Genomic DNA, 23,947 nt, shown 5'->3' with positions numbered 1-23,947 from the left:
TCAGAAATCCAGCCACTGCATCACATGGGCCACTGCGCCTTCTCATGATGAATACACCCTGTTACTGCCCCCAGAAGGGGTACGATGGAGCCACAGGAGCCTGCCCCTATCTGCATCCAGAGTGGCTGCTGACTGGGCAAAGGGTAGACACTTGAGTCTGATAAGTTAATTCATGGCCATTTAATTTGTCAGGTGGGAAAAAAAACCTATTGGGAAATGTGAAGAAAATGAGGCAGTTAACCAACAGGAAGTTAGGAACAAGGTTGCATAGAGGAGATATGATGTTGACTAAGGATCCTGAGGCTGTTGGGTTTTATTTTTGTTTTTGGTATTGGGGAACTGAACCCAAGACCTTTGCACTGAGCTACATCCCCAGCCCATTTTTTATGCTTTTTATTTTGAGACAAGCTTTCAAGAAGTTGCCCAGGCAGGGCTTGAATTTGCAATCCTTCCAGAATGTTGGTATTATAGGTGTGTGCCACCTTGCCTGGTGAGGCTGTTGATTTTTACTGCATTGGTATAAGGTAGAATTTTCAGTGATAAATCAGAAAATATTCTGGCTGGATGTGGTGGCTCACAGCTATAATCCCAGTGCTTGGGAGGCTGAGGCAAGAAGATCGCTGTGAGTTCAAGGCCAGCCTCGGCTATATAGTGGGACCCTGTTTCAAAAGATAATTCTGGATAATTTGGGCTGAAAAAATTTTTAAAAAATACATTTTCTGGAGGGCCAGGGATTTAGCTCAGTGGTGCCAGTGCCTGCCTGGCAAGCACAACGTCCTGAGTTCGATCCCCAATACTGGAAAAAAAAATACATTTGCTGGAGCCAGGTGCAGAAGCACGTGTCTATAATCTCAGCTACCTGGGATGCTGAGTCAGGAAGATCACTTGAACCTAGAATATCAAGACCAGTCTGGGCCACATAATGAGACCCTGTCTCAAATAAACAAACAAGCAAATAAAACAAACTATTGACTACTCTGCAGACTTTTCCAGGCTGGAGAACCCGGCATGGAGCTACACAGCCAGAAACAGTAGCCACAACCAGGCTGTAGAACCAGTCAGGTGAGCAAAGCTGCTGGTGCTGCAAGATGAGGTCCCTGAAGTTTTCACTGCCGCTGAGCCCGGAACTCATTGCTAACACAGCCTTCCCCACTGCAGAGAGAAATCCCACTGTGTCTCTATTCCTCTGTGATACCACTTTTTTCTTTTCTTTTTTTTGAGACTGGGTCTCACTATGTAGTTCAGGCTGGCCCTGAACTCAAAAGGATCCTTCTGCTGCCTCAGCCTCCTGAGACTGGGATTACAGGGGTACAGCACCATACCCAACTGTGATCCGACTTCTAACTCAAGTCTGAATGACAGTCTGATTGATCGTGTACCTGTGACCCAGCTGCAAGAAGTCTAGGAAGGCAAATACCTGGCATTTCTGAAACACGTTTTGCTTCTCCAAAGATTCTGAAATGGAAAATTTCTCCAAACATGGAAGAGACACAGCCAGGTGTGGTGACGCACACCTGTAATGCCAACTGCTCAGGAGAGTCACAATTTGAAGCCAATCTGGGCAACTTTGTGAGACTCTGTTTCAAAATAAAAAAGGACTGGAGATGTATTTCAGTGGTAAGCACCCTTGGGCTTGATCCCCAGTATGAGGGTGGGGGTGGGGAAGAGAGAAAGAGAGAGGAGGAGGAGGCAAGAAGGGAAAGAAAAGGAAGGGAAGGGAAGAGAGAAGGAAGGAAAGAAGAAAAGGAAGGAAGGAAGTTGGGAAGGAAGGATGGAACTTGGGAAGGAAGGAAGGAAGTTGGAAAGGAAGGGAAAAAAAGCCTGGTAAACTAGTCTCCGGAGTGGATGTAACACTCTGCAGTCCAGCCAGCAGCAATGTATGAGCGACACAGTTTCTCTGAATCCTTGCAGGTTTGTCAATATTGTAGACACTCCAGTAAACTTCTAGTGATACATCATTATGGTTTTAATTTTCAGTTCCCTAGTAAATAATGATGCTAGGTATTTTTTCAAGTGTTTATTTGTTTTCTGTATATCTGCTTTGGTAAAGTTTCTCTTCCTGTCTTTTGCCCATGTTCTAGTTGGATTTTTTATTTTTACTGTTGATTTTGGAGCATTCTTTATATATTTGAGGTACTATATCTTTTTTTAGATACTATATCTTTACTGAATATGTGGTTTGCATATATTTTCTCCCAGTCAAATGATTTACCTTTTTATCCTTTTAAGGGCTTTATTTTATAGAACAAAAGTTTTAAATTTTAATTAAGTTCAATCTATCAATTTTTCCTTCTATGGATTATTTTTTGGTGTCAACTCTAACTCTGCCTAGATTTTTTCCAATGCTTTTCTATAAAACTTTATCATTCTATATTTTGCTTTTAAAATCAAAAGTTTCTGTTGCTGCTGCTGTTTGCTGTACACTTGTAAAGACTATCTTCTCCCACACTGAACTGCCTCTGTATCTTTGTCATAAATCACTTGGCTATAATTGAGTACAACTATTTCTGGATTTTCCATTATGCTCCATTGATCTGTGTGTCTATCCTTCCACCAGTACCAGTCTATCTTGATTACTCTAGCTGTACAGTTTTGCAATTCAGTAAACTGATTCTTCCCATCTTACTCTTCTTTTTTCCCTTTCTTTATCTTTATTTATCTTTTATTGTTGCAGTACTGGGGATTGAAACCAGCCTTCACACTGAGCTACAACCCCAGGCTTTTTTTCTTTTTTTGTTTTAAAGGTCTGCTAAGTTGCCTAGGCTGGGCTCAAACTTGCCATCCTTCTGTCAGTCTCTGAGAGTACTGAGTTTATAGGCTTGCACCATCAGGCTTAGCTACTTTAAATTTCCATTTTGTTCTTCTGCTTCTTTGCTGTGGCATGTGTGTGTGTGTGTGTGTGTGTGTGTGTGTGTGTGTGTTTGTGTGTGTGTGTATGTGTTTGAGACAAGGTCTTGCTATGTAGTTCAGCCTGGTCTTACTCACTAAGTAGCCCAGGCTGGCCTTGAATTTATAGTGATCCTCCTGCCTCAGCTCGTAGAGTGCTGGGATCACAGATGTGTGCCACCATGCCCAACGTATGGCTTTATGTTCCTAATCCTTTTCCTTTTCTGTTTTTGTTTGTTTATTCTGTTTTTGTTTTGTTTTGGTTTGGTTTGGTTTTTTGGCCCTAGGGATTGAATCTAGTGCCTTGTTAAAACATTTTTATTAGGAGCTGGGATTTAGCTCAGTGGTTCTGGCGCTTGCCCTGTAAGCACAAGGTCCCGAGTTTGATCCTGGTACCAAAAAAACCCACATTTTTATCATGCTGATTTAAAATATTTTTAAAATAACCCCAACATCTCTGTTCTCTGGGTGTGGATATATATTGATCATTTTAAAATTCAGTTTAAGATCTTCCTGGTAAAAGGAAGCTGAGCCAGGAAGATCACTGTGAGTTCAAGGCCAGCCTGGGATACACAGTGAGTTCAAGACAAGCCTGAACTACATAGTGAGACCCTGTCTCAAAAAAAAACGAAACAAACAAACAAAAAAAAGTGAATGATTTTCAGTGGAAACATGGATGTTTTTATATTATCTTATGAGATTTTGACTTTATTTAAGCCTTGGTTTCTCTGTCACTACTCTAGTAGGGAAAGGTGAGGCTCTGCCTTTTATTGCCAGGTGGAGATAGAAGTCCAGGTTCTACTGGGCATAGTAGTGCATACCTGAAGTCCTAGCACTGGGGAAGTTGAGGTAGGAGGACTGCTTGAGCTCAAGACTCCAGCCCAGGCAACACAGCAAACCCCAGTCACTTAAGAAGGACGAGGAAGAGGAAGAGAAGGAGGAGGAGGGGAAGGGCTTCATGGAACAGATCCCACGTTAGAATTAAGGAGTCTGGGGCCAGGAATTTAGCTCAGTGGTTTTGCCGCCTGCTATGCAAGCACAAGGACCTGAGTTCAATCCCTGGTACCAAAAAAAAAAAAAGAATTAAGGAGTCTGTGGGTGAAATGTTTCTATCCCATATTTGTATGGCAAAACACTAAGCCATCACTGGGATCTACCTGGGGTCTCTTGGATTCTAAACATGGGTGTTCTCTCAGCAGGGCTGTCTGAACATTGGTGGCTTTAGCTCTGAACCAGTTCCAGGAAGGAAGTTGTGCTTTGATCTCTCTAGACTGGATTAATTACTGTATTATAAATTCCCTGCCAAAGCTGTTATGAAACTTTATTTTAATCTCTGACTGTCCCTTTAATAGCAAACTTTGGGGCAGTCGGCACTCAGAAAGCCAGCCCATGCTATGGGTGTGTGTGTGTGTGTGTGTGTGTGTGTGTGTGTGTGTTCCATGAATTGAGGGAAGATTGAAAACAGTAAGTACCTCCTTCAGCTACTGTGTGTCTCAGGTCTTATTTTTATGTACTTTCTCTAATATCTTTTTATTATAGTTTAACAGTGATTCTGCCAAAATACCATTTTCTCATTTGTTGAAAATATGAAAATACAATGAGCTCAGTGGTACAGAGCCTGCCTGGTAAGTGCAAGGTCCTGAGTTAGATCCCTGCTACCCCCACCCCCCCAAAAAAGAAAGAAAATATGACACTCACTGGTCATGGTGGTGCAGGCACTCAGGAGGCTGAGGCAGGAGAATCACTTTGAGTTCAAGGCCGGCCTGAACTACATAGTGAGACCCTATCTCAAAAAAACCAAACAAGAAGTAAAGAAAGAAAGAAAATAGGGCATTCCTTTTTTTGTTTTTTTCTTTTTTGTGGAGCTAGGAATAAAACCCTGGGCCTCACCCATACTAAGCAAGCATTCTACCACTGAGCAACATCCTTGAGTCTGAAATGATGTCTCTTTTGGAGAATAAACCACCCCTGTGGTCTTACCCAACAATGCCATCATGTTTCTGCAAGGACTGCACTCACTGTTGTGTGCCTTGTGCAGTGTTATAGCTCCAGTGCCTAGTGTAGTACTTAATAAATATTTCTTGGGCCAGGTATTTAGCTCAGTGGTTTTGCCGCCTGCTGCACAAGTGCAAAAGGACCCGAGTTCGATCCCTGATACCAAAAAAATAAAAAATAAAAAAAAAATTTCTTGAATGAATGAATGAGTGAATGAAAATATACTAGGCAGACAACAGTGAGAAGTGTTCTGTGATGTTCTTGCTTGAGTAGAAATTCTTTTTTTTTTTCCTTTTTGCGGTACCAGGGATGAACTTAGGACCTTGTGGTTGCCAGGCAGGCATGGTACCATTGAGCTACATCCCCAGCCCCCTAGAAATTCTTAATAATTGTGATGTATCTAAATCCATCCACATTTCCTCTTATGGCTTGTAGGGTGTTTTTTTTTTGGTACTGGGGATTGAACTCGGGTCCTTGCGCTTGTGCAGCAGGCGGCGAAACCACCGAGCTAAATCCCCGGCCCAATGGCTTGTAGTTTTGACAACTCGTTTAAGAAAATCCCACCCCAAACTCACAAAGAAAACTCTCCTACATTCTCTTCTGTTAGATGGATACCTTTCATGCTAAAGTCTTTAATTCATCTGAAGTTTACTTTTGTGTATGGTTTGAGAGAAGGGTACACCTTTATTTTCCTTTTCTCCACAGTATGAGGCAGTTGTTCACTCTGTCTGCTGATCCGAACTTTCCTTACTGATGTTGTGTTACCTTTGTCCTCTATTGAGCTTCCATACTTGTGTGGAATGAGCTCTCTATCCAGCTTTCTTGTTTGGTCAGTTACTATTATCACGTTAAACTTTTATTTCCTTCAATATGAGGGTTGAACCCAAAAGTGTTCTATCATTGTTGTGGGGATTGAACCCAAGGCCTTGCACATGCAAGGCAGTACTCTATTACTAAGCTACATCCCCTCCGCCTTTTTTTTTTCAAAACAGGGTCTCACTAAGTAGCCCAGGCTGGCCTTGAGCTCAAGGGGATCCTCCTGCCTCTCCCTCTGGAGTGCTGGGATTACAAGTGTGTGCCATCACACTGGACCCCAGATCTTTTTAAAAATTTTATTTTGTAGTAAGGTCTTACAAAGTTGATCCTCCTGCCTCAGCCTCAGGGGTAGCTGGGATTATAGGCACATGCCCCCATGACAGGCTTACATTGTACTATTTGTTGGTTTTTTAAATTGTTGTTTGTTTGCTATGGCTTTTGTGGTATGTATGTATATATACACAATTTTTTTTTTTTTGTACTGGGGATCCAACTCTGGCCCTTGTGCTTTCAAGGCAGGCGGCGGCACCACTGAGCTAAATCCTTGGCCCTTTTGTGGTATATTTTAATAGCTGGTAATTCCTTCCTCTTTCATTTTTTAAAAAACTGACAGATATTCGTGGAGCCTTATATTATCATATTAAAAATAGGTTTATTAAATCTCTAAACATTTGTAAATATTATTTTGGGGAGAATAGACATCTTTATAATATGAATCTCTCCTTCCAAATACAGATCTCTCCATTTATTATGTGTTAGGGTTTGGGTCTAGATGTCCCCCAAAGCCTCACGTGGTCATAGGCTTGATCACAGGCTTGGTCGAGGCGAGGCGTGGTCATAGGCGTGTGAAGCTGGGATTGATTCATGGTGCAATTTTAGGGTCAAGGGCACTAGGATTAAGGGTGTGAGTGCTAACCGCCCTAAGTAGTCTGAATAAGATAAAAGGGGCAGAGACGGGCCTGGGATTTAGCTCAGTGGTTTCGCCTCCTGCTGCACAAGCACAAGGACCCAAGTTCGATCCCCGGTACCAAAAAAAGGGGGGCGGGCAGAGAAACACTGTTAACCTCCCCTTTGTTACCTTTGCTGCCTTGTGGCACCATGCTGTTCCTGCTCTGCCATGCCTGCTTGCCATCCCTGCCTTGGAATTGGCCGATATGAACTGAAACCTCTACAAACTGTGAGCCAAATAAACCCCTTCCCCTTTAACTTTGGGTGTCTGGTATTGTGTCTCAGCAATGAGAGAAAAGTAACTAACACATTTTATATATTTTTTTTTCTTTTTTTGTGTGTACTGGAAATTGAACTCCAGACCTTGAGCTTGCCAGGCAGGTGTGGTGCTGCTGAGCTACATCCCTGGCCCATTAGATCTCTCCATTTATACAAACTCAACTACCAGATTAAATAATTTTCTTTTCAATAAACTTTCACAGTTGGTTGGCCTATACAGTATTTCGTTTGGGGTTTTCACATTTCTTTTTTTTTTTTTTTGGTGTCAGGTATCAAACTCAGGACCTTGAGCTTGCCAGGCAGGCGGCACAGCACTGTTGAGCTACATCCCAGGACCCCACATTTATTTTCGTAAGTGACCAGGCTCTATATTTTTATTTTTTGTACTGTCAGCTGAAATAAAGCCTTTATGAAATTAGTTGGCTTGCCTTCTTTTTTCCTTTTTTTTTTTTTGGTACCTGGGATAGAACTCGGGTCCTTGCGCTTGCGAGGCAGGCGGTGGAACCACTGAGCTAAATCCCTGGCCCCTTTGCCTTCTTTTTTAATTTTTGGAACAATTTGTATAAAGTTTCCATGATCTGTTCTTTGAAAGTTTGGTAGAACTCAACTGTATAAGTACTTGGGCATGGCTTGCTGCAAGGAGGGATCTTTTTTTTTTTTGGTACTGGAGATCGAACTCAGGTCCTTGCGCTTGCCCAGCAGATGGCAAAACCACTGAGCTAAATCCCCGGCTCAAGGAGAGATCTTTGGTTGCCATCTCACTACCAGATATTCTTTGTAACTGTTTCTTTCTGCTTCAGTTTATAGATACTTCCCCACTTTCTGTGTATGTAAAGTAGCACTTCTTTTTAGTAAACATTAAAAAAAAAAAACACAACAGGGCTGGGGATTTAGCTCAGTGGTTTCGTCGTCTGCTGTGCAGGCTCAGGGACCCGAGTTCAATCCCCGGTACCAAAAACAAAACAAACAGCCTTGGTATAAAGCAAAGAGAACTTGCTCAATAAAGCCTTTTGTCATCTTTAGATGATAGGAATAAGGAAATCATAATCAAATATAGGAATCAGCTTTCTCTATATTTAGATCATATGAGGGAAGTTAATTTAACTTTTAAAGCGTTTTCTTTCTTTCTTTCTTTCTTTCTTACTGGGGATCGAACTCGGGACCTTGCACTTGTGAGGCAGAGGGCTGAACCACTGAGCTAAATACCCAGCCCTCTTTCTACTTTTTGACACAGGGTCTCACTATATAGTTCAAGCTGGCCTTAAACTCACTATGTAGCCCAGGCTGGCCTCGAACTCATAGCAATCCTCCTGCCTCAGCCTCCCAAGTGCTAGGAGTACAGGTGGAAGCCACCACACCCAGGTTGCATATTTCTTCTTAAAAATTTTTTATGGCTGGGCACTGCAACATATACCTGTAATCCCAGCACTTGGGAGATTGAGGCAGGAGGATTGAGAGTTTGAGGCCAGCCTAGGCTACAGAGCAAGAACTTGTCTCAAAAAGAAATTTTTAAAAATTTTTTGGTAACAGGGACCATACTTGGGACCTTGTGCTTGCCAGGCAGGCGGGGCACCACTGAGCTAAATCCCCAGCCCAAAAAGGAATTTTTAAATTTGTTTTATATATCCTTAAATAGAAAGGATCACATAATCAGAAAAAGTAGTTAAATTTCTCTATGAAAAGTTTTAAAAGTTACAAAATATAACATGGTATATAACACAATATAAAGATTGTTTTTCAGCCAGGGACTTAGCTCAGTGGTGCCCCGCCTGCCTCGCAAGCACAAGGTGTCCTGAGTTCCATCCCTGGTATCCAAAAAAACAAAACAAAACAAAAACAAATAAAAAGATTGCTTTTCAAAGGTATGAGAATGTTATTAGCTATAATAGGTATGTATCTATCTGCCCTTTATGCTGCTTTTGTTCAAAAGAATAGAACAAAATCATTAACAGTTAACTAGGTACCTGATATTTTTTCATTGTCAATTTAGAATATATTTCTGTAGGAGAAATATTAGCTCTACTCTAACAAAGAATATTTAAAGGAGGCCGGGGATGTAGCTCAGTGGCACTGCGCCTGCCTTGCAAGCACAAGGTCCTGAGTTCAATCCCTGGTACCATAAAAAAAAGAATATTTAAAGGAAGAATTATTTTGTGAACTTATTATAGCATCAAGTGAATTTTTATAAAGAAAATATAGGAGGGGAAGAAAAAGATGAAATTACCTATCACTAACAAAATCTTCACAAAACATTTTGCAAGCTGCTTGTTTATAACCCCAGCTACTCCTGAAGCTGAGGCAAAAAGGTTGAAATTTTGAGGCCAGCTTTGGCAACATAGTGAGACCCTGTCTCAACATAAATAAACAGATAGATAGATAGACAGACAGACAGACAGGCAGGCAGGCAGGCAGGCAGACAGGCAGGCTAGGGATGTAGCTCAGTGCTTCCTGGGCTTAAAACCCACTACCAATAAATGAAAACACACACACATACATAATACATCACACATACATACATAGTTGGTCCCTCCTAATTGTATTATAGGGAATAAAAAGGTGAGGTGCTAATATGAAAGGAATGTAGGACTTGTATTTATTTTGTATTTTATACGACAGTTATAAAATGGATATAATTTAACCATTTCAGTATAACCCATAGCAATTAGGGGCTGGGAGTATTGCTCAGTGGTAGAGTATGTGTGTAGTATGCCCAGGGCTCCAGGTGTGATCTCCCACACCAAAATATAAACAAAACAAAATAAAAATAATACAAAGGTCTCTGCCCTGTGCATTTAAACAATATGACTTCCTTTTTAAACTAAAATTTTGTAAATTAAATAATAATTTCTATATAGAAAGAAGTTCTTAGTTCCATCTGACAAATGTATCCACCCATGTAGCTACCACTCTGTTGTGTCCCTTCCTAGCTAGTCCTCCAAGCCAAGCCACCATTGATCTGAATTCCGCCATCCGAGATCACTTTGCATGGTCTAGAATTTCCCAGAAATGGAGTCACACAGTGTGTGCTCTTTCAGGTCCAGCTTCTTTCCCTGGCATGCTTTGAAGGTTCATGCTGTGTAGTTTATGTAACAGGCAGTGCTCCTTTTTACTGGGGTGGCACTTGGGAATTGAATCTAGGGTCTTCTGCATACTAGGCAAGTGCTCTTCCACTGAGCCACACCCCCAGTCCCTCGGTGTTCTTTTAATTCAATTATATGCAATTGTATACAATTCAGCTGTTGAGCAGTATTCGATTTTATGGGTCTACCACAACTTATCTGTTATCCTGTGGGTGGGTATTTCTAGTTTTTGGCTATTATCAATAAAGCTGGTGTGAATATTGTGGGCAAATCTTCTGCAGACATGTGTTTTCCTTTCTCTTGGATAAATACCCAAGAATGGAATTCCTAGGTCATGGGGGAAATGGATGTTTAACATTATAAGCAGCTGCCAGTTCTCCAAAATGGTTGTTCATTTTACATTTCCACTTACTGTACTTTTTTTTTTTTTTTTTTTGGTACCAGGGATCAAACTCAGGACCTTGCACTTGCAAGGCAGGTGCCAGAACCACTGAGCTAAATCCAGTCCTTTCCACCTATTTTTAATATTAATAGTATAAATATTAAATATTGGTAGTAAGAGCATAGGTAAGAGGAGTATGAGCTCACTTGTAACACACATCATGATAAAATTGGTTCTTTCCTCCCTTTTGTTTTTTGTTTTTTGTTGGTACCGGGGATCAAACTCAGATCCTTGCTCTTGGGAGTCAGGCAGCAGAACCACTGAGCGAAGTCCCCACCCTGCATCCCTTTTGTTAAGGGATTTCCATCTCCATTAGGGAACTGGGAATTCTTACAGGGTTTTCTCTGACCCTGAACCCTTATCCTCCAGACTTTCAGGAGCAGAGGGATCCTAAAAGCTGGATCTGTAGCTGCAACACCTTTGTCCACAGCTGTCTTCTCACTGTGTTTTGTTGCTGTACTGGGAATTGAACCAGGGCCACCACCGCTGGGCGAATACTCTATCACTGAGGTATATCCATAGCCCCTTAAAGATTTCTTTTCTTTTTTCTCCTTTCTTTCCTTCCCCTACTCAGTACTGGGATCGAACCCAGCTAGCTACATCACTAGCCCTTTTCTGTTTTATTTTATTAGTTTTTTTGAGACAGGGTCTTGCTGTGTAGTCCAGGCTGGTCTTGAACTCTCTGTGGAGTTCAAGCTGGCCTCAAACTTGTGACTATCATCCTGCCTCAGCCTCCCAAGTGCTGAGATTACAGGTATGTGTCACCACATCCAGCCATTTATTTTTTATTTTGAGATAGGGTCTTACTAAATTGTAAATTGCCAGCTGGGGCTGTAGCTCTGGGGCAGAGCGTTTGCCTAGCACATGTGAGGTCCTGGGTTTAATTCCCCAGCAGTGAAAAAAAAAAAAAAAGTAGGGCCGCCTGCCTCAAAAGTGCAAAGTCCTGAGTTCGATCCCCAGTACCAAAAAAAATAAATAAATCGCCCAGTCAGGTGTGGTGACCGTGGAGGCCAGCCTGGGATACATAGTGAGTCTAGACTACACAGTGAGATCCTGTCTCAAAAACACAGAGCAAAAGCTGTAAGTTGCCCAGGCACTCCCCAGAGTGCTGGGATTTCAGACAATGTGCCACCGTGTCCAGCTTCCTATGTTTTCTTAAATTACTGCATGTTGGTTATACAGATGAATGGGTTCCATATGGGCAGATTCATACATGTATCTAACGTACTTCAATCACTTCACCTCCAACCCCCTGCCCCACCCTCCTCTGCTGTCACACTTGGGTAGGTTCGATGTGTATATTGTATTTGATCATATCCATCCTGTGTATTACCTGCCCTTTCTTATCATCTAATTTAGATTCCACATATTAGGAAGAACATACATTATTTTTTTTTAGGGCTGGGGATTTAGCTCAGTGGTGCTGCTGCCTGCCTCACAAGCGCAAGGTCCCGAGTTCGGTCCCTGGTACCAAAAAAAAAGTTGGTTACATTATTTTTTTTTTCTGAGTCTGGCATATTTTACACAACATGATAATTTTCAGATCCATCGATTTTCCTCTTTTTTGTTGTTGTTTTTGCCTTTGGGGTTTTTTTTGAAACTAGTCTTGAACTCACTATGTATCTCCAGATGGCCTCAAACTCGTGGTGATCCTGCTTCAGCTTTCCAACTGTTGGGGTTGCAGGCATGCACCACCTTACTGGGCAAAATTTTGTTCTTTTTAATGGTTAAATAATATGCCACTGTGTATATACTATATTTTCTTTTTTTTTTTTGGTACCGGGGATCGAACTCGGGTCGTGCGCCTGCATAGCAGGTGGCAAAACCACTGAGCTAAATCCCTGGCCCTGTACTATATTTTCTTTATCCATTCGTCTGTTGAGGGCATCTAATCTGGCCCATATCTTGGCTATTGTGAATTGTGCTACAATAAACATGGCTAAGCAGGTTATTTCTATAGTATGCTGACTTTAATTTCTTTGGGTACATACTACAGAGTGGGATAACTCTATTTTTAGGGGTTTTTTGTTTTTTGAGACAGAGTCTTGCTTCGTAGGTCAGGCTGGCCACAACGATCTTCCTGACTCAGCCTCCTGAGTGCTGAGATTACAGGTGTAGAGCACCATGTCCAGCTTTAGCTTTTTGAGGAACCTCCATACTGATTTTCATAGTGACTACTAATTTACATTCCCACCAGCATCGTAGGGGTCCAGCCACCACACAGCCTCTCCAGCAATTTCCTTTCTTGCTTTCTTTCTCTCCTTCCCTCCCTTTTCTTTTTTCTTTCCATTTGTTTGTTTGTTTTTTCTTTTTTGTTTTTTGTTTTGTTTTGTTTTGTTTTTTTAAGACAAGGTCTCACTATGTAGTTCAGGCTGGCCTTGAACTCACCATGTAGCCCAGGCTGGTCTCGAATTTACAGTGATTCTCCTGTCTCAGGCTCCTGAGTGCTGGGACTTCAGGCATGTGCCACTGTGCTTGACTCACATTTTAGTTTTGAGGAGCCCAAGTTATTTTGCCATCATCTCAGCTTTTTATGGTTTTAGAGCTATGAGGTTTTTTAGTTTTTGTTTTTTTGTTTTTGTGGTGCTAGGGATTGTACCCAGGGCCTTGCTCATGCTAGGCAAGCACTGTGCATATGAGATTTTATGAATAAAGGAGATAAAGCATCAGTGAGGAGCTTTTCTCCCAGTTTGTTGTTTGTTTGGCCTTTGCTTTATATTTTTGGCTCTAGGCAAGTTTTATGTATATTTTTTTCTTTTTCTTATGGTCTCTGATTTGGGGCTATAGGTAGGGCAAGAAAGGCTGTCTTCCTTCTGAGATAATGAACACATCGATCTGTTTTAGTCTAGGACTTTTTCGGCTTCATTTTAAATACAAAATGGTTATTATTTTGATGATAGGTTTTTCAATCATAAAATGATATTTTGGGTTTTTGTTTTTGTTTTCTTGAGACAAGGTCTCACTATGTAGCCTAGGCTGGACTTGAACTCATAATCCCTGTCTCAGCCTCCTGAGCTGAGATTACAAGTATGTGCCACCACACCCTGCTTCATCAAGTGTTTGATAATTAGAAATGATTTGTCCTGACAGCATTTACTTATTTTCTACATTAATGTAATATTTTATCTTCATTGTATAGCAGGTTCTCATATGTTAGGAAAAATATTATTTGTTTTGTTGTTGTTGTTGTTTGTTTGTTTGTTTGAGGCAGGGTCTCGCTATGTAGTTCAGGCTGGCCTTTAACTCACTATGTAGCCCAAACTGGCCTCAAACTCTTGGATCCTCCTGCCTCAGCCCCACAAGTACTGGAATTACAGGTATCTGCCACCACACTCGATGGAAAAATATTATTTTGTTCCATGGATATTAATAGGTAGTTTTTAGGAATAAGAAATAGTATGGCTAGTACAGAGAAGGATGAGCTTCAGACATTCATAGCTAAATTGATGGACCTTGAGACCATACTCTTAGGTGAAATAAATTGGACACACATGTTTAAATACTGCATTGTTTCTCTGGTGTGAGGAAATGAATGTGGAAATAAAGACTGAAATGTATAATGGATGTTGGGAAATGGGAAGAAAATGTTCAAATGGGAAGGGGAACAAGGGAGAAGGGAGGGGGAATGGAAGGAAAGGACAAGAAAAAAAAGTGAAAATAGCAAAAAATGGAAACAAAGCTTTTGTACATAGGGAGGAGAGGGGGCTTGAGCGGGGAATGGGGTAAAATAAAATTTATTAATAAAAAAAGAAATAGTATGGCTAGTACATCTGTTGAAAAAAAAGCTCAACTTCTCTCAAGAATGTAAATCAAAATAATGAGTTAGCAGTTTTTAACTATCATTTGGGAAAACTTATACCTTTTGATAATACTCTGTCCTGGAGAGGGTGTGAGGAAACAGGTTGTCTCATGCTTTATTTGCTTCTGTATGGGTGGGTGGATCCTTTGACAAAGTCATCAGCTGGTTTAAAATACATGTGAATGGGCCAGGGATTTCGCTCAGTGGTTTTGCCGCCTGCTGCGCAAGCTCAAAGACCTGAGTTCGATCCCCAGTACCAAAAAAAAAAAAATACATGTGAACTAGGTGAGTATGGTGGCGGAGGACTATAATCCCAGCACTCTGGGAGGCTCAGGCAGGAGGATCAAAGTCCAAGCCCAGCCTGGGAAATTTAGCCACTTAGTGAGACCCTGTCTCAAAATTAAAAAATAAAAAAACGTTGTGTATGTAGCTCCATGGGAAGGCCCTGGGTTCAACCCCAGTTGTCTTAATTACTTCTTGTTGCTGGGAAAAAAAATAACTGACACAGACAAGTTAAAGGAGGAAAGGTTTATATTAGCTCACAGTTTGTGGAGGTTTCAGTCTCTATGGTCTGCTGTCTCCAAGGCAGGGCAGCATGGCAGAGGGGTGTGGTGGAGGAGAAATAGTCCATGGCATGGTGGCAGGAAGCAGAGAGAGATGGAGGGAGGAGAGAGGGGGCTACACCCCCAGTAACCCACCTCTCTTGAACAGGCTTCACCTCCCAACATCACATTTCACCATAAACCTATCAGGGAACTAACCCCCTGATGAATATCACACACCCACATCTAAACACCTCCCCAGACCCCACCCATGAGTGCATGAAGCTTTGGGGGGACATCTAGATATAAACCATAACATCAGTATCAAAAAGGGGGGAGACTCTTTGCTCCAGAAAGTTTTTTTAAAAAATATTTTTATTTATTTTATTTTTTTTTTTTTGGTATCAGGGATCAAACTCGGGACCTTGAGCTTTCGAGGCAGGTGGCAGAACCACTGAGCTAAATCCCCAGCCCTATTTTGCTTTTTGAGACAGGATCTCACTATGTAATTCAGGTTGCCCTTGAACTCACAGTGGTCCTCCTGCCTCAGCCTCCCAAGTGCTGAGATTACAGGTGTGTGCCACCATGCCCAACTAAAATCCTGATGTTTTTAAACTAAGAAAAGGGAGACCTATTGTAAAGATGCTGAGGTACCTCAATCAACCAAAGGAAGTGTTGAGCAACCAGCCCTTAGGAGGAGACCAGTGTGGCTGGGCCTTAGGAATTTCCAGGACGAGAGGCTGGAAGGCTGAAGGCCCTTTCTTTCTTTCTTTTTTTTTTTTTCCTCGATCAAACTTGGGTCCTTGCGCTTGTGCATCAGGTGGCGAAACCTCTAAGCTAAATCCCCAGCCCTGAAGGCCCTTTCTTGTCTCTACTTGTCTTTATGTCACAGCTGCATTCTCTCTCACATAAAAGATGAGGAACACATAGAGCTGCCCAAAGCATCTAAAGTTCCTATCTTGTGGCAGGGGAGAGAGAGAGCCTTCCTGAGTTCCTGTTTGGCAAAATTCCCAGGGAAGGACTTGCCTCAGCCTGGCTGGGGTCAGGTATCCGCCCCAGGGCTGATTGACTCTGGCCAGTGAGTGAGGTCTCTAAGTGGCTGGTAGATCCTGTAGGGGCACATGGTTGAAGAAGGACCCTCTGTAGAGTCACTCATCCTGCATTTATTCTCACAGTCATGTTTTCAGCAGAGGATTTCCAAGTAGCAATAGTCCCTTGAACACAGTCAACCAGAAAGGTCTCAGCCCTCAGCCTGGGCTCCACTGCGGGAGGCGGCCTGGCAGTTAGTGTCTACTGGATACTCTCTGCCCTGGCTCAGCTAAACCTTTCTCTGGTCACAAAAGAAAGGGCAGCTGTTTGTGTTGATTGCAGAGGGGACCCCTATCGGACCAGCTTGGGATGTCATCACCATGAAGTCCCTCATGACTAAGAAACAGCAGCCTGGCATCTGTGCCACTGGGGGCAGCTGCAGCTGTTCTGAGCTGCTCACCAAGAGTCATTGGTGAAGGGAGTGGTTTCCTGTTGAGCTGAGATCTCTGGGTCTAGCTTTGAAGTCAAGGCCTCCTCAGAAGCAAAATGATTAGGCAGTCTACAATGGCTCTGTGAAATAATTTTCATTATACAAATAGAAAAGAGAGGCCCCCCCCCACAAGAAAAACTTACCCTGAGCGATGCTTACCATGAGCAAACGTTGGAATTCCTGTCCTGCACCCAGCACTAGTAGGAATAGCTGGATGCAGGGGTCAGGAAGGGAAGAACTCTGCCTGGAGACCCCCGAGAAGAATTTCTGATATGCTGACTCTGTAGGAAAAGCAAGGCAGCAAGCCGAGGCCTATGGAATTCACTGGTTTTCAGCCACAAGTTACAGCCTCAGCTAGAGATTCCCCAACAAGGTGTTGTTTTGTCCCAATGTCCGAGGCTGCAATATATGTGCTGGGGATCAAGGAAAGAGGATTTCCATTTCCCTTATTCTTAACAACTCTCCCACATGCAGGTTGGTGGTCCAAGTGTACTTTCGCCCGCTCTTCTATTTTATAAGACATGGTTTGTGTGTGTGGGTGTGATGTGTTGTTTATATAGAATATAGTAATGTCCATGGCTTGGAGAGTGGATGGAAGTCACACCTGGGCAAGGTTACTTCAACTAAAGAACACTAGACTCCTCAGTTCAGTTTTTTTGGGTGTATGTTTTTTGTTTTCATAAGAAAAAGTCTTGCTATGTAGTTCAGACTGGCCTCGAAACTCGGTGATTCCCCCAGCCTCAGCCTCCTAAGTGCTGTGACTACACCAAGCAGAGTTGAGGTTTTTGTTTGTTTAATTTATTTATTTGAGTTTTTTGAGACATCTTGCTATGTAATTCAGGCTGGCCTTGAACTCACTATGTACCCCAGGGTGGCCTCAAACTCAGTGATCCTCCTGTCTCAGCCTCTTGAGTGCTGGGATTAGAGGTCCAGCTGAGTTTAAAAAAATTTTTTTTTGAAGGGCCACTACCATAATCAATTCTGGAAATAAGACTTCAAGTTCCAATCCTGCTGGTGTAGACTGTGATTTTTCAGTTGTAGCAGTGAAAATGGGGTCATGAGAGGGTGTTTGGGGAACTAAAATATGAGAGAATCAGGATGGGTTGGTAAGGGATGGAAGGCACCTGACTACTGGCCAGTCATGGGCCTGACACACCCACTCCTTTTGTGAATAGGACAATATTAAGCCAATTCCACGACCCTTCAGTGTCTACATCCCCAATCTCTATGGTGATGGGAGCAAAGGACAGTGGTAATTGATGGATTGGTGTGAGGAAATGAGGTGTAAGGCATAAAAAGTGCTTATTCCAGCTGGGCATGGTGGCACGCAACTGTAATCCCAGTGCTTTGAGAAGCTGAGCCGAGAGGATTGAAAGTTGAAGCCCAGCCTGGGCAATTTAACAAGACCCTGTTTTAAAATAAGAAACAGGGGGCCCTGGGATTTAACTTGGTGGTTCCAGTGCCTGCCTCGAAAGTGCAAGGTCCTGAGTTCAATCCCTGGTACCAAAAAATAAAAATAAAAAATAAAATAAGAAACAGGTGTGGGGATGTGGCTCAGTGTGAAGGCTCTGGGTTTGATTCTCAATATGGGGTGCGGGGTGAGTGTGTGTGTGTGTGTGTGTGTGTGTGTGTGTGTGTGTGTATGTGTTGGTGTTTATTCCAGCACTTCCTGAGGAACACCTGGACAGCTTCTTGAAAATATGGATTCCTAGCACCCCATCTCTCCCAACTTTACAAATCAGGTTTCTTTGTCAGGTGACCAATGAGAGTGGGTCAAGACTTTAAGTAACAATAAAAGGATCAATTAAGGTCTGTGTGCTTTGGGCCGCGGGTTGGGGTAGATAGTACTACCATCAATGACCACAAGGTGGCAGCAGGGAATGGCAAGGAGGAACAAGTCTGGCAGGTGTCAGATTCAGACTGGTAGGGGCGGGCTGACCTGGGGATTAGGTTATGGAAGGAAGTGGGGGCCCTGCATTGTGCAGCATGGTCTCATTTTCCAGTTGGAGTATGCTACTGCAGACTAATCCTCTGTGAGTGCTGCTTTCATAACCAGGTGTTTATGGAGTTTCCTTTTTACCAAAGTCTGCTGATAGGAACTGTGTTAGTGTGACCGTGGGAGGCTGTGGGTGGTGATAGTGACAGTGTATGTTCCACATGGGTGAGCATGGGAGGCAAAGGCTGTTTACATCCCCAGAAATGTTCATCAAGCAGAGTCACCTAAGCAGGTCAGCTCAGTCAAAGGGCACCACCAGCGTGTGTTGAAAGCATGTCCCCGTCCCCTGTTGCAGGTGAGTGTTTCTGGGTGCTGTTAGAGGCCTGCTCTTCTTAGGAGAGATCAGATCTGCAGCTGGAGAGCTGGCTGAAGACTGGGCAAAGGATGCTGGGATGGAGCGTGGGCAGGGAGCCCAGCCAGGATGGGGCAGCTGCCTCTGGAAGCAGCCAAAATGTCCTCAGCTATAGCAGGGGCGGGTAGAAGGATTAGGTGACAGTCCCCTAACCCAGCCCGGAACTAACACCCTCCTCTCCCTCACATATGCACCCAAGCTTGCCAAAGCTCAGAATAACCCAGAGAAGCAGACAGCAGGATGACAGGGGCTTTGCTCGGTGCCCTGCTCCTCCTGGGGCTCCTTGGTAGGGACAGGGTCAGGGGAGGCAAGTGGACAGACACCAACATGAAGGGACAAGGATAAAGATAGAGACCCAAGACATAGGCTAAGACATTATATATGTGGTCCTGAGGCTTAGGAGACAGACCACAGCCTCAGGAACCTACGGAGACCCAGAGGGGCAGAGAGGCCCTTCTGGCTCTTCCTGTCCAGTGACTCTTCTTTCCTAATCCCCTCCCAGGCAGAGGTGAGGGGAAGAATGAGGAGCTGAGTCTTTATCACCATCTTTTCAACAACTATGACCCAGAGTGCCGGCCTGTGAGGGGGCCTGAGGACACTGTCACCGTCAGCCTCAAGGTCACCCTGACCAACCTCATCTCACTGGTAAGACGCCCCACTCCCATCCATCCGGAGCCTCAAAGCCCACCTCTGGCCCCCAGCTGCTGAGCTCTGCTCTAAAGCTCACTTCTTGGCCCTGAAATCGGGCTTTACTCACCTCAATCTCCCTGCTACAGAATGAGAAGAAGGAGACTCTCACTACCAATGTATGGATTGGAATCGTGAGTCAAATCTGGGGAGCAGTGTGAGGTTTGCCCAGGGCACTCCTTTCTTCCAAACGCCTCCTGGGCAGCACCAGCGGGGAAATGCACAGCAAACGTCCTTCTGTCACCCTTCTTAGGACTGGTATGATTACCGACTTAACTACAGCAAGGACGACTTTGGGGGCCTAGGAACCCTCCGGGTCCCTTCCGACCGCGTATGGCTACCAGACATTGTGCTGGAAAACAAGTGAGGACCGTCATTCAGGATGCCAGGCCGCTGAGCAGCCGGCCCGGGGATGGGGCGGGGGTGGGGGTAGATTTGCTTGGGGCAAGAGGTGCTTGGATGCGGGTTCAGACCGTGAACTAGCTTGGTTTTCTCGGGCCCACAGTATTGATGGCCAGTTCGGCGTGGCCTACGATGCCAACGTGCTGATCTGCGAGGGAGGCCACGTGTCCTGGTTGCCTCCAGCGATCTACCGGAGCACCTGCGCCGTGGAAGTAACCTACTTCCCCTTCGACTGGCAGAACTGCTCGCTCATTTTCCGGTGGGAGGAGTCATTTAACACAACCTCCCCACGATTGTGGGCGGAGCCCGATAGGGAAGTGGGATCTCTGGGGTGGGGCTTTGCCTGGAGGCGGAGCCAAGCTTTGGAGTGGGGTCAATCACTGCAGCTGGATTTAAAGAATGGCGTCCCAGCTACTCCGGAGGTTGAGTCAGAATGATCGCTTGGGCCCAGGAGTTAAGAGACCAGCCTGGGCAACATACATAGACCCTGACTCAAAAAACAGACACGAAGGGCTGGGGATGTAACTCAGTGGTAGAGCGCTTGCTTAGCATGCGCAAAGCCCAGTTAAATCTCCAGTATTGCAAAAAACAAAACACGAAGTACGGGTGGAAATTAGGGTGTGTAGACAGGCCAGGGTAAAGGGGAGGTGCCTTATTACCAGGTTCGAACTTCTGGGGTGAGGGCCCTGGTCCTGGTTTCGCAGCTCTCAGACTTACAGTGCCAAAGAAGTGGAGTTCATCTTTGACGTGGGCGACGATGGCGAAACCATCAACAAGATCGAAATCGACACCGAAGCCTTTACTGGTGAAATGTCTCTCTTGCTCCAAAAGCCAGCTTCCAGAAGGGTTCCAAAAAAGGGACTTTCAGAGTGAGGTTGCCCCAGACCCTACACACACACACACACTCACAGGGATTGTCAGTAACCTGTTTTAACTTGCCAGAACCTTTTTTTTGCTTTTGTTTTTGTTTTGGTGCCGGCGATCTAACTCGGGCCCTTGGGCTTGCGAGGCAGGCAGTGGAACCACTGAGCTAAATCCCCGGCCCCGGAATCATTCTTGATTGTCCCACTAGTCCTGTCTCTCACTTGAGGTCTTTCTATTACCCTGAGAATGGCTTTTTGTACCCGAATTTCCCCCATCCTGCCAGCCCCTGGCCCAAGCTGTCCACCCTAACCCAGACAGCTGCATCCTCCTCCTCGGCCTGGAGTTGCAGGTTTCAGTGGTGGCCAGAAAGCAGCACAGGGCATCCCACCTCTGAGAGCAGCTGACTGCACCTCTCACCCTGCAGAGAACGGCGAGTGGGCCATCGACTTCTGCCCGGGGGTGATCCGCCACCAAGACCGTGGCTCCGCAGACCACCCCGGAGAAACTGATGTCGTCTACACGCTCATCATCCGCCGGAAACCGCTGTTCTACGTCATTAACATCATCGTACCTTGCGTGCTCATTTCAGGCCTGGTGGTGCTGGCCTACTTCCTGCCCGCACAGGGTAAGGGGTAACCCCAAAGCTACACCAGGGCTTGCTCCCCGGGTCGGGGGCCACTCTCACCGGGTTCTCTCTCTAGCTGGTGGCCAGAAATGCACTGTCTCCATCAACGTCCTGCTGGCCCAGACTGTCTTCCTGTTCCTAATTGCTCAGAAAATCCCAGAGACATCTCTGAGCATGCCGCTGCTGGGCAAGTAAGGACAGAGTGGGTCTTGAGGTCACCCGCGCAGGGGCGGGGCCAGGTGAGCGTGAGGCGGGAGCCAACACCGAGTGACTCTAGGAGAAACTGGCTGTTTGGACCCCTCGTGGACTTTATTTGGACACAGGGTGGTGCTAGGGTGGTGATGGATGCTCTGGTCCCTTGTCCTCCTCACTGCTGCTGGAAGCCACCTTGAGGTCTCCTGAGTGTCTCTGTTGGGGGACAGTCCGGCTCAGTGTCTCCTTAGCCCCATCTCTGGCCCCCAGAGGACACGCCCCCCACCCTGAACTCACTGGCTCCCCGGGGATTCCGAGGCCCAGCTGGCGTGGCCACTGTTGCAGGAATGAAGCGGACCCCTGCAGACCCTGTCCACACAGACACAGCCACATCCCCTGGACCAGGAGCCGGGCACTCCAGCCCGCCACAGCCCTGGCTTGCAGAGCCCCATGCCGGGCAGCCTGAGCTACCCGGGCCAGTACTCCACCCGGATCTCTGGCGTCTGCAGCTGGGCCTGGGCTGCTGTCGCTGCTGTCCAGTCCTCGCGCTTCCTGCTGCAGCCAAAAGGCTGATATCTGCGTTGGGGGTACAGGGGCTAGTGAGGGTGTGAGCTGCCTGTTCCCAGTGCCCTATACCCATCTCCCCTGGCCCCTCTTCTCCCCACATTTTCTCACTTCCCACCCCCACCACAGCCCCACACCTCTAACAAGGTGGTGCTGCAGCTCATGACGTTGGCCGACACTTCTCTTAGCACCAGCCCTAGGGTGGGCTCCTCAGGCTCCTGCAGCTCCGGGGACTTCAGCGAACCTCTGCTCCAGATATTCATGGGCTGCAGCCATCGCGAGTTCCAGGGAAGATAGAATCGGGGGCTGGAGAGCCACCTGGAAAAGGAGCAGGGCCAGTGGAGTCGTGGGGTCACAGGGCAGGGGTCCTGTTGCGGGGACCTCCCCAGAGGTTCTCCAGATGCTGCCCTTGCGTGGGCCCTTCTCGTAGCCTCACCTCGGTGGAGCTGTGATAGTGGTAGACCCACAGCAGAGTGTCCAGGGAGCTGGGGGTCCCATTCATGGCCGCCGCAGGTGGTAGGAGGGGTAGAAGGGTCAGGGAAGCGGCTGGCCTAGCAGCCCCTGGCAGAGAGGCGTTTGTGAGGTCAGAGGACCAGCTTGAGGGAGTGGGGAGGTGGTGATGACAGAGAAGCTGGGATGCTGTGAAGTCACGCACCCCGGGCTCCTCAGGTATCTCCTTTTCGTCATGGTGGTCGCCACACTCATAGTCATGAATTGCGTCATTGTGCTCAATGTGTCTCTGCGGACGCCCACCACTCATGCTACATCCCCGAGGCTGCGCCACGTAAGGCCAGGGTTGGGGAGCCCAGGGGTGCGCCAAAGTGAACCCTCGGAGGGGCGTGGCTTAGCTGATCCTCGTCCTCCGACCCAGGTTTTATTGGAGCTGCTGCCCCGCCTCCTGGGGTTGGGACCGCCCTCTGAGGCTTCCCAAACCGCCGCGTCCCCTAGGCGGGCGTCCTCCGTGGGCATCCTGCTCCGTGCAGAAGAGCTGATTATGAAAAAGCCACGGAGCGAGCTCGTGTTTGAAGGGCAGAGGCACCGGCACGGGACCTGGACAGGTGAGCACTGTGACCTTTGTAGCCCAACGAGGGCCCCTGCCGGGGGAGCCCCTCTTAATGACCCAGCCCAGCGTTGCCCCACCAGCTGCCCTCTGCCAGAGCCTAAGCGCCGCAGCCCCCGAGATCCGCTACTGTGTGGATGCTATGAACTTTGTGGCTGACAGCACGCGAGAGCAGGAGACAATCGGCGAGGTGGGTTAGGAGCCAGAGAAGGCTCTGCAGAGCACCCCGCCACCCCAAACACCTCCCTTCAGACTCGGCTCGCGCTGTCCTTTCTCCAGGAGGCGTCGGACTGGGTGCGCATGGGGAAGGCCCTTGACAACGTCTGCTTCTGGGCTGCTCTGGTGCTCTTCAGTGTAGGTTCCAGCCTCATCTTCCTGGGGGCCTACTTCAACCAAGTGCCGGATCTCCCCTACCCGCCATGTATCCAACCTTGAACCTGTGCCTGCACAGACTTCGACTGTCCCACCTACTTTAGCAAGAAATAGATTCTGAAAAACAAGCTGCTGTCTTATGAGCTTCCCAGTAGAAACTGAATGTGCCCATGTGGGTAGGCCTGGCCCCTGTACTGGAGGGCGATAGGCTGACTCTTGGTACCAATCCTCAGAGATCAAGGCTTCAATGATGACCTCACTTCAGTGCTTCTTTCAGCCTCAAGGTGTTTTGTTTTGTTTCGTTATCTGGGATGGAACTCGGGACCTTGTGCTTTCAAGACAGGCAGTGGAACCACTGAGCTAAATCCCCAGCACCGCGCCTACCTCGAAAGTGCAAGATCCTGAGTTCAATCCCCAGCACCAAAAAAAAAAAAAAAAAAAAAAAAAGTATGTAGCTCAGGCTTGCTTTGAACTCTGAGATCCTCCTGCCTCAGCCTCCAGAGTGCTGGGATTATGGGTGTGCACCA

The 23,947-nt window shown here is 45.9% G+C and overlaps 1 protein-coding gene across 5 annotated transcripts; it reads left to right on the top strand.

Moving 5' to 3' along the window:
• Positions 1-1,408: 1,408 nt before the first annotated feature.
• Positions 1,409-23,548, top strand: Chrne (cholinergic receptor nicotinic epsilon subunit). Of its 5 annotated transcripts, XM_087191697.1 has the most exons (12): positions 18,756-18,940; positions 19,157-19,299; positions 19,431-19,475; positions 19,595-19,704; positions 19,847-20,002; positions 20,448-20,548; positions 21,032-21,232; positions 21,309-21,423; positions 22,658-22,772; positions 22,860-23,046; positions 23,132-23,238; positions 23,328-23,548. In XM_087191697.1, the coding sequence occupies exons 1-12, from the start codon at positions 18,895-18,897 to the stop codon at positions 23,481-23,483; spliced, it is 1,482 nt and encodes a 493-aa protein (XP_087047823.1). In that variant the 5' UTR covers positions 18,756-18,894; the 3' UTR covers positions 23,484-23,548. The 5 variants fall into 5 exon arrangements, with proteins under 5 accessions (XP_087047822.1, XP_087047826.1, XP_087047824.1 ...); XM_087191696.1 differs by lacking the exon at positions 18,756-18,940 and adding an exon at positions 1,409-1,617 and having other exon boundaries at positions 22,658-23,046; XM_087191700.1 differs by lacking the exons at positions 18,756-18,940; positions 23,132-23,238 and adding an exon at positions 1,409-1,617 and having other exon boundaries at positions 22,658-23,046.
• Positions 23,549-23,947: the final 399 nt, after the last annotated feature.

Source organism: Heterocephalus glaber, unplaced genomic scaffold (genome assembly GCF_053883595.1).
Source record: "Heterocephalus glaber isolate CG9 unplaced genomic scaffold, H.glaber_assembly_v1.0 deba00001564, whole genome shotgun sequence".
Taxonomy (NCBI): Eukaryota; Metazoa; Chordata; class Mammalia; order Rodentia; family Bathyergidae; genus Heterocephalus; species Heterocephalus glaber.
Note: the sequence above shows the minus strand (reverse complement) of the source record. Positions and strands in the feature narration are given on the sequence as shown.

Bases quoted from the DNA above. Each gene is read 5' to 3' on its own strand.
- Chrne (XM_087191696.1), top strand. The intron at 20,003-20,447 runs GTGGGAGGAGTC...CTGGTTTCGCAG, and splicing joins AACTGCTCGCTCATTTTCCG to CTCTCAGACTTACAGTGCCA. The intron at 21,424-22,657 runs GTAAGGACAGAG...CGGGCTCCTCAG, and splicing joins AGCATGCCGCTGCTGGGCAA to GTATCTCCTTTTCGTCATGG.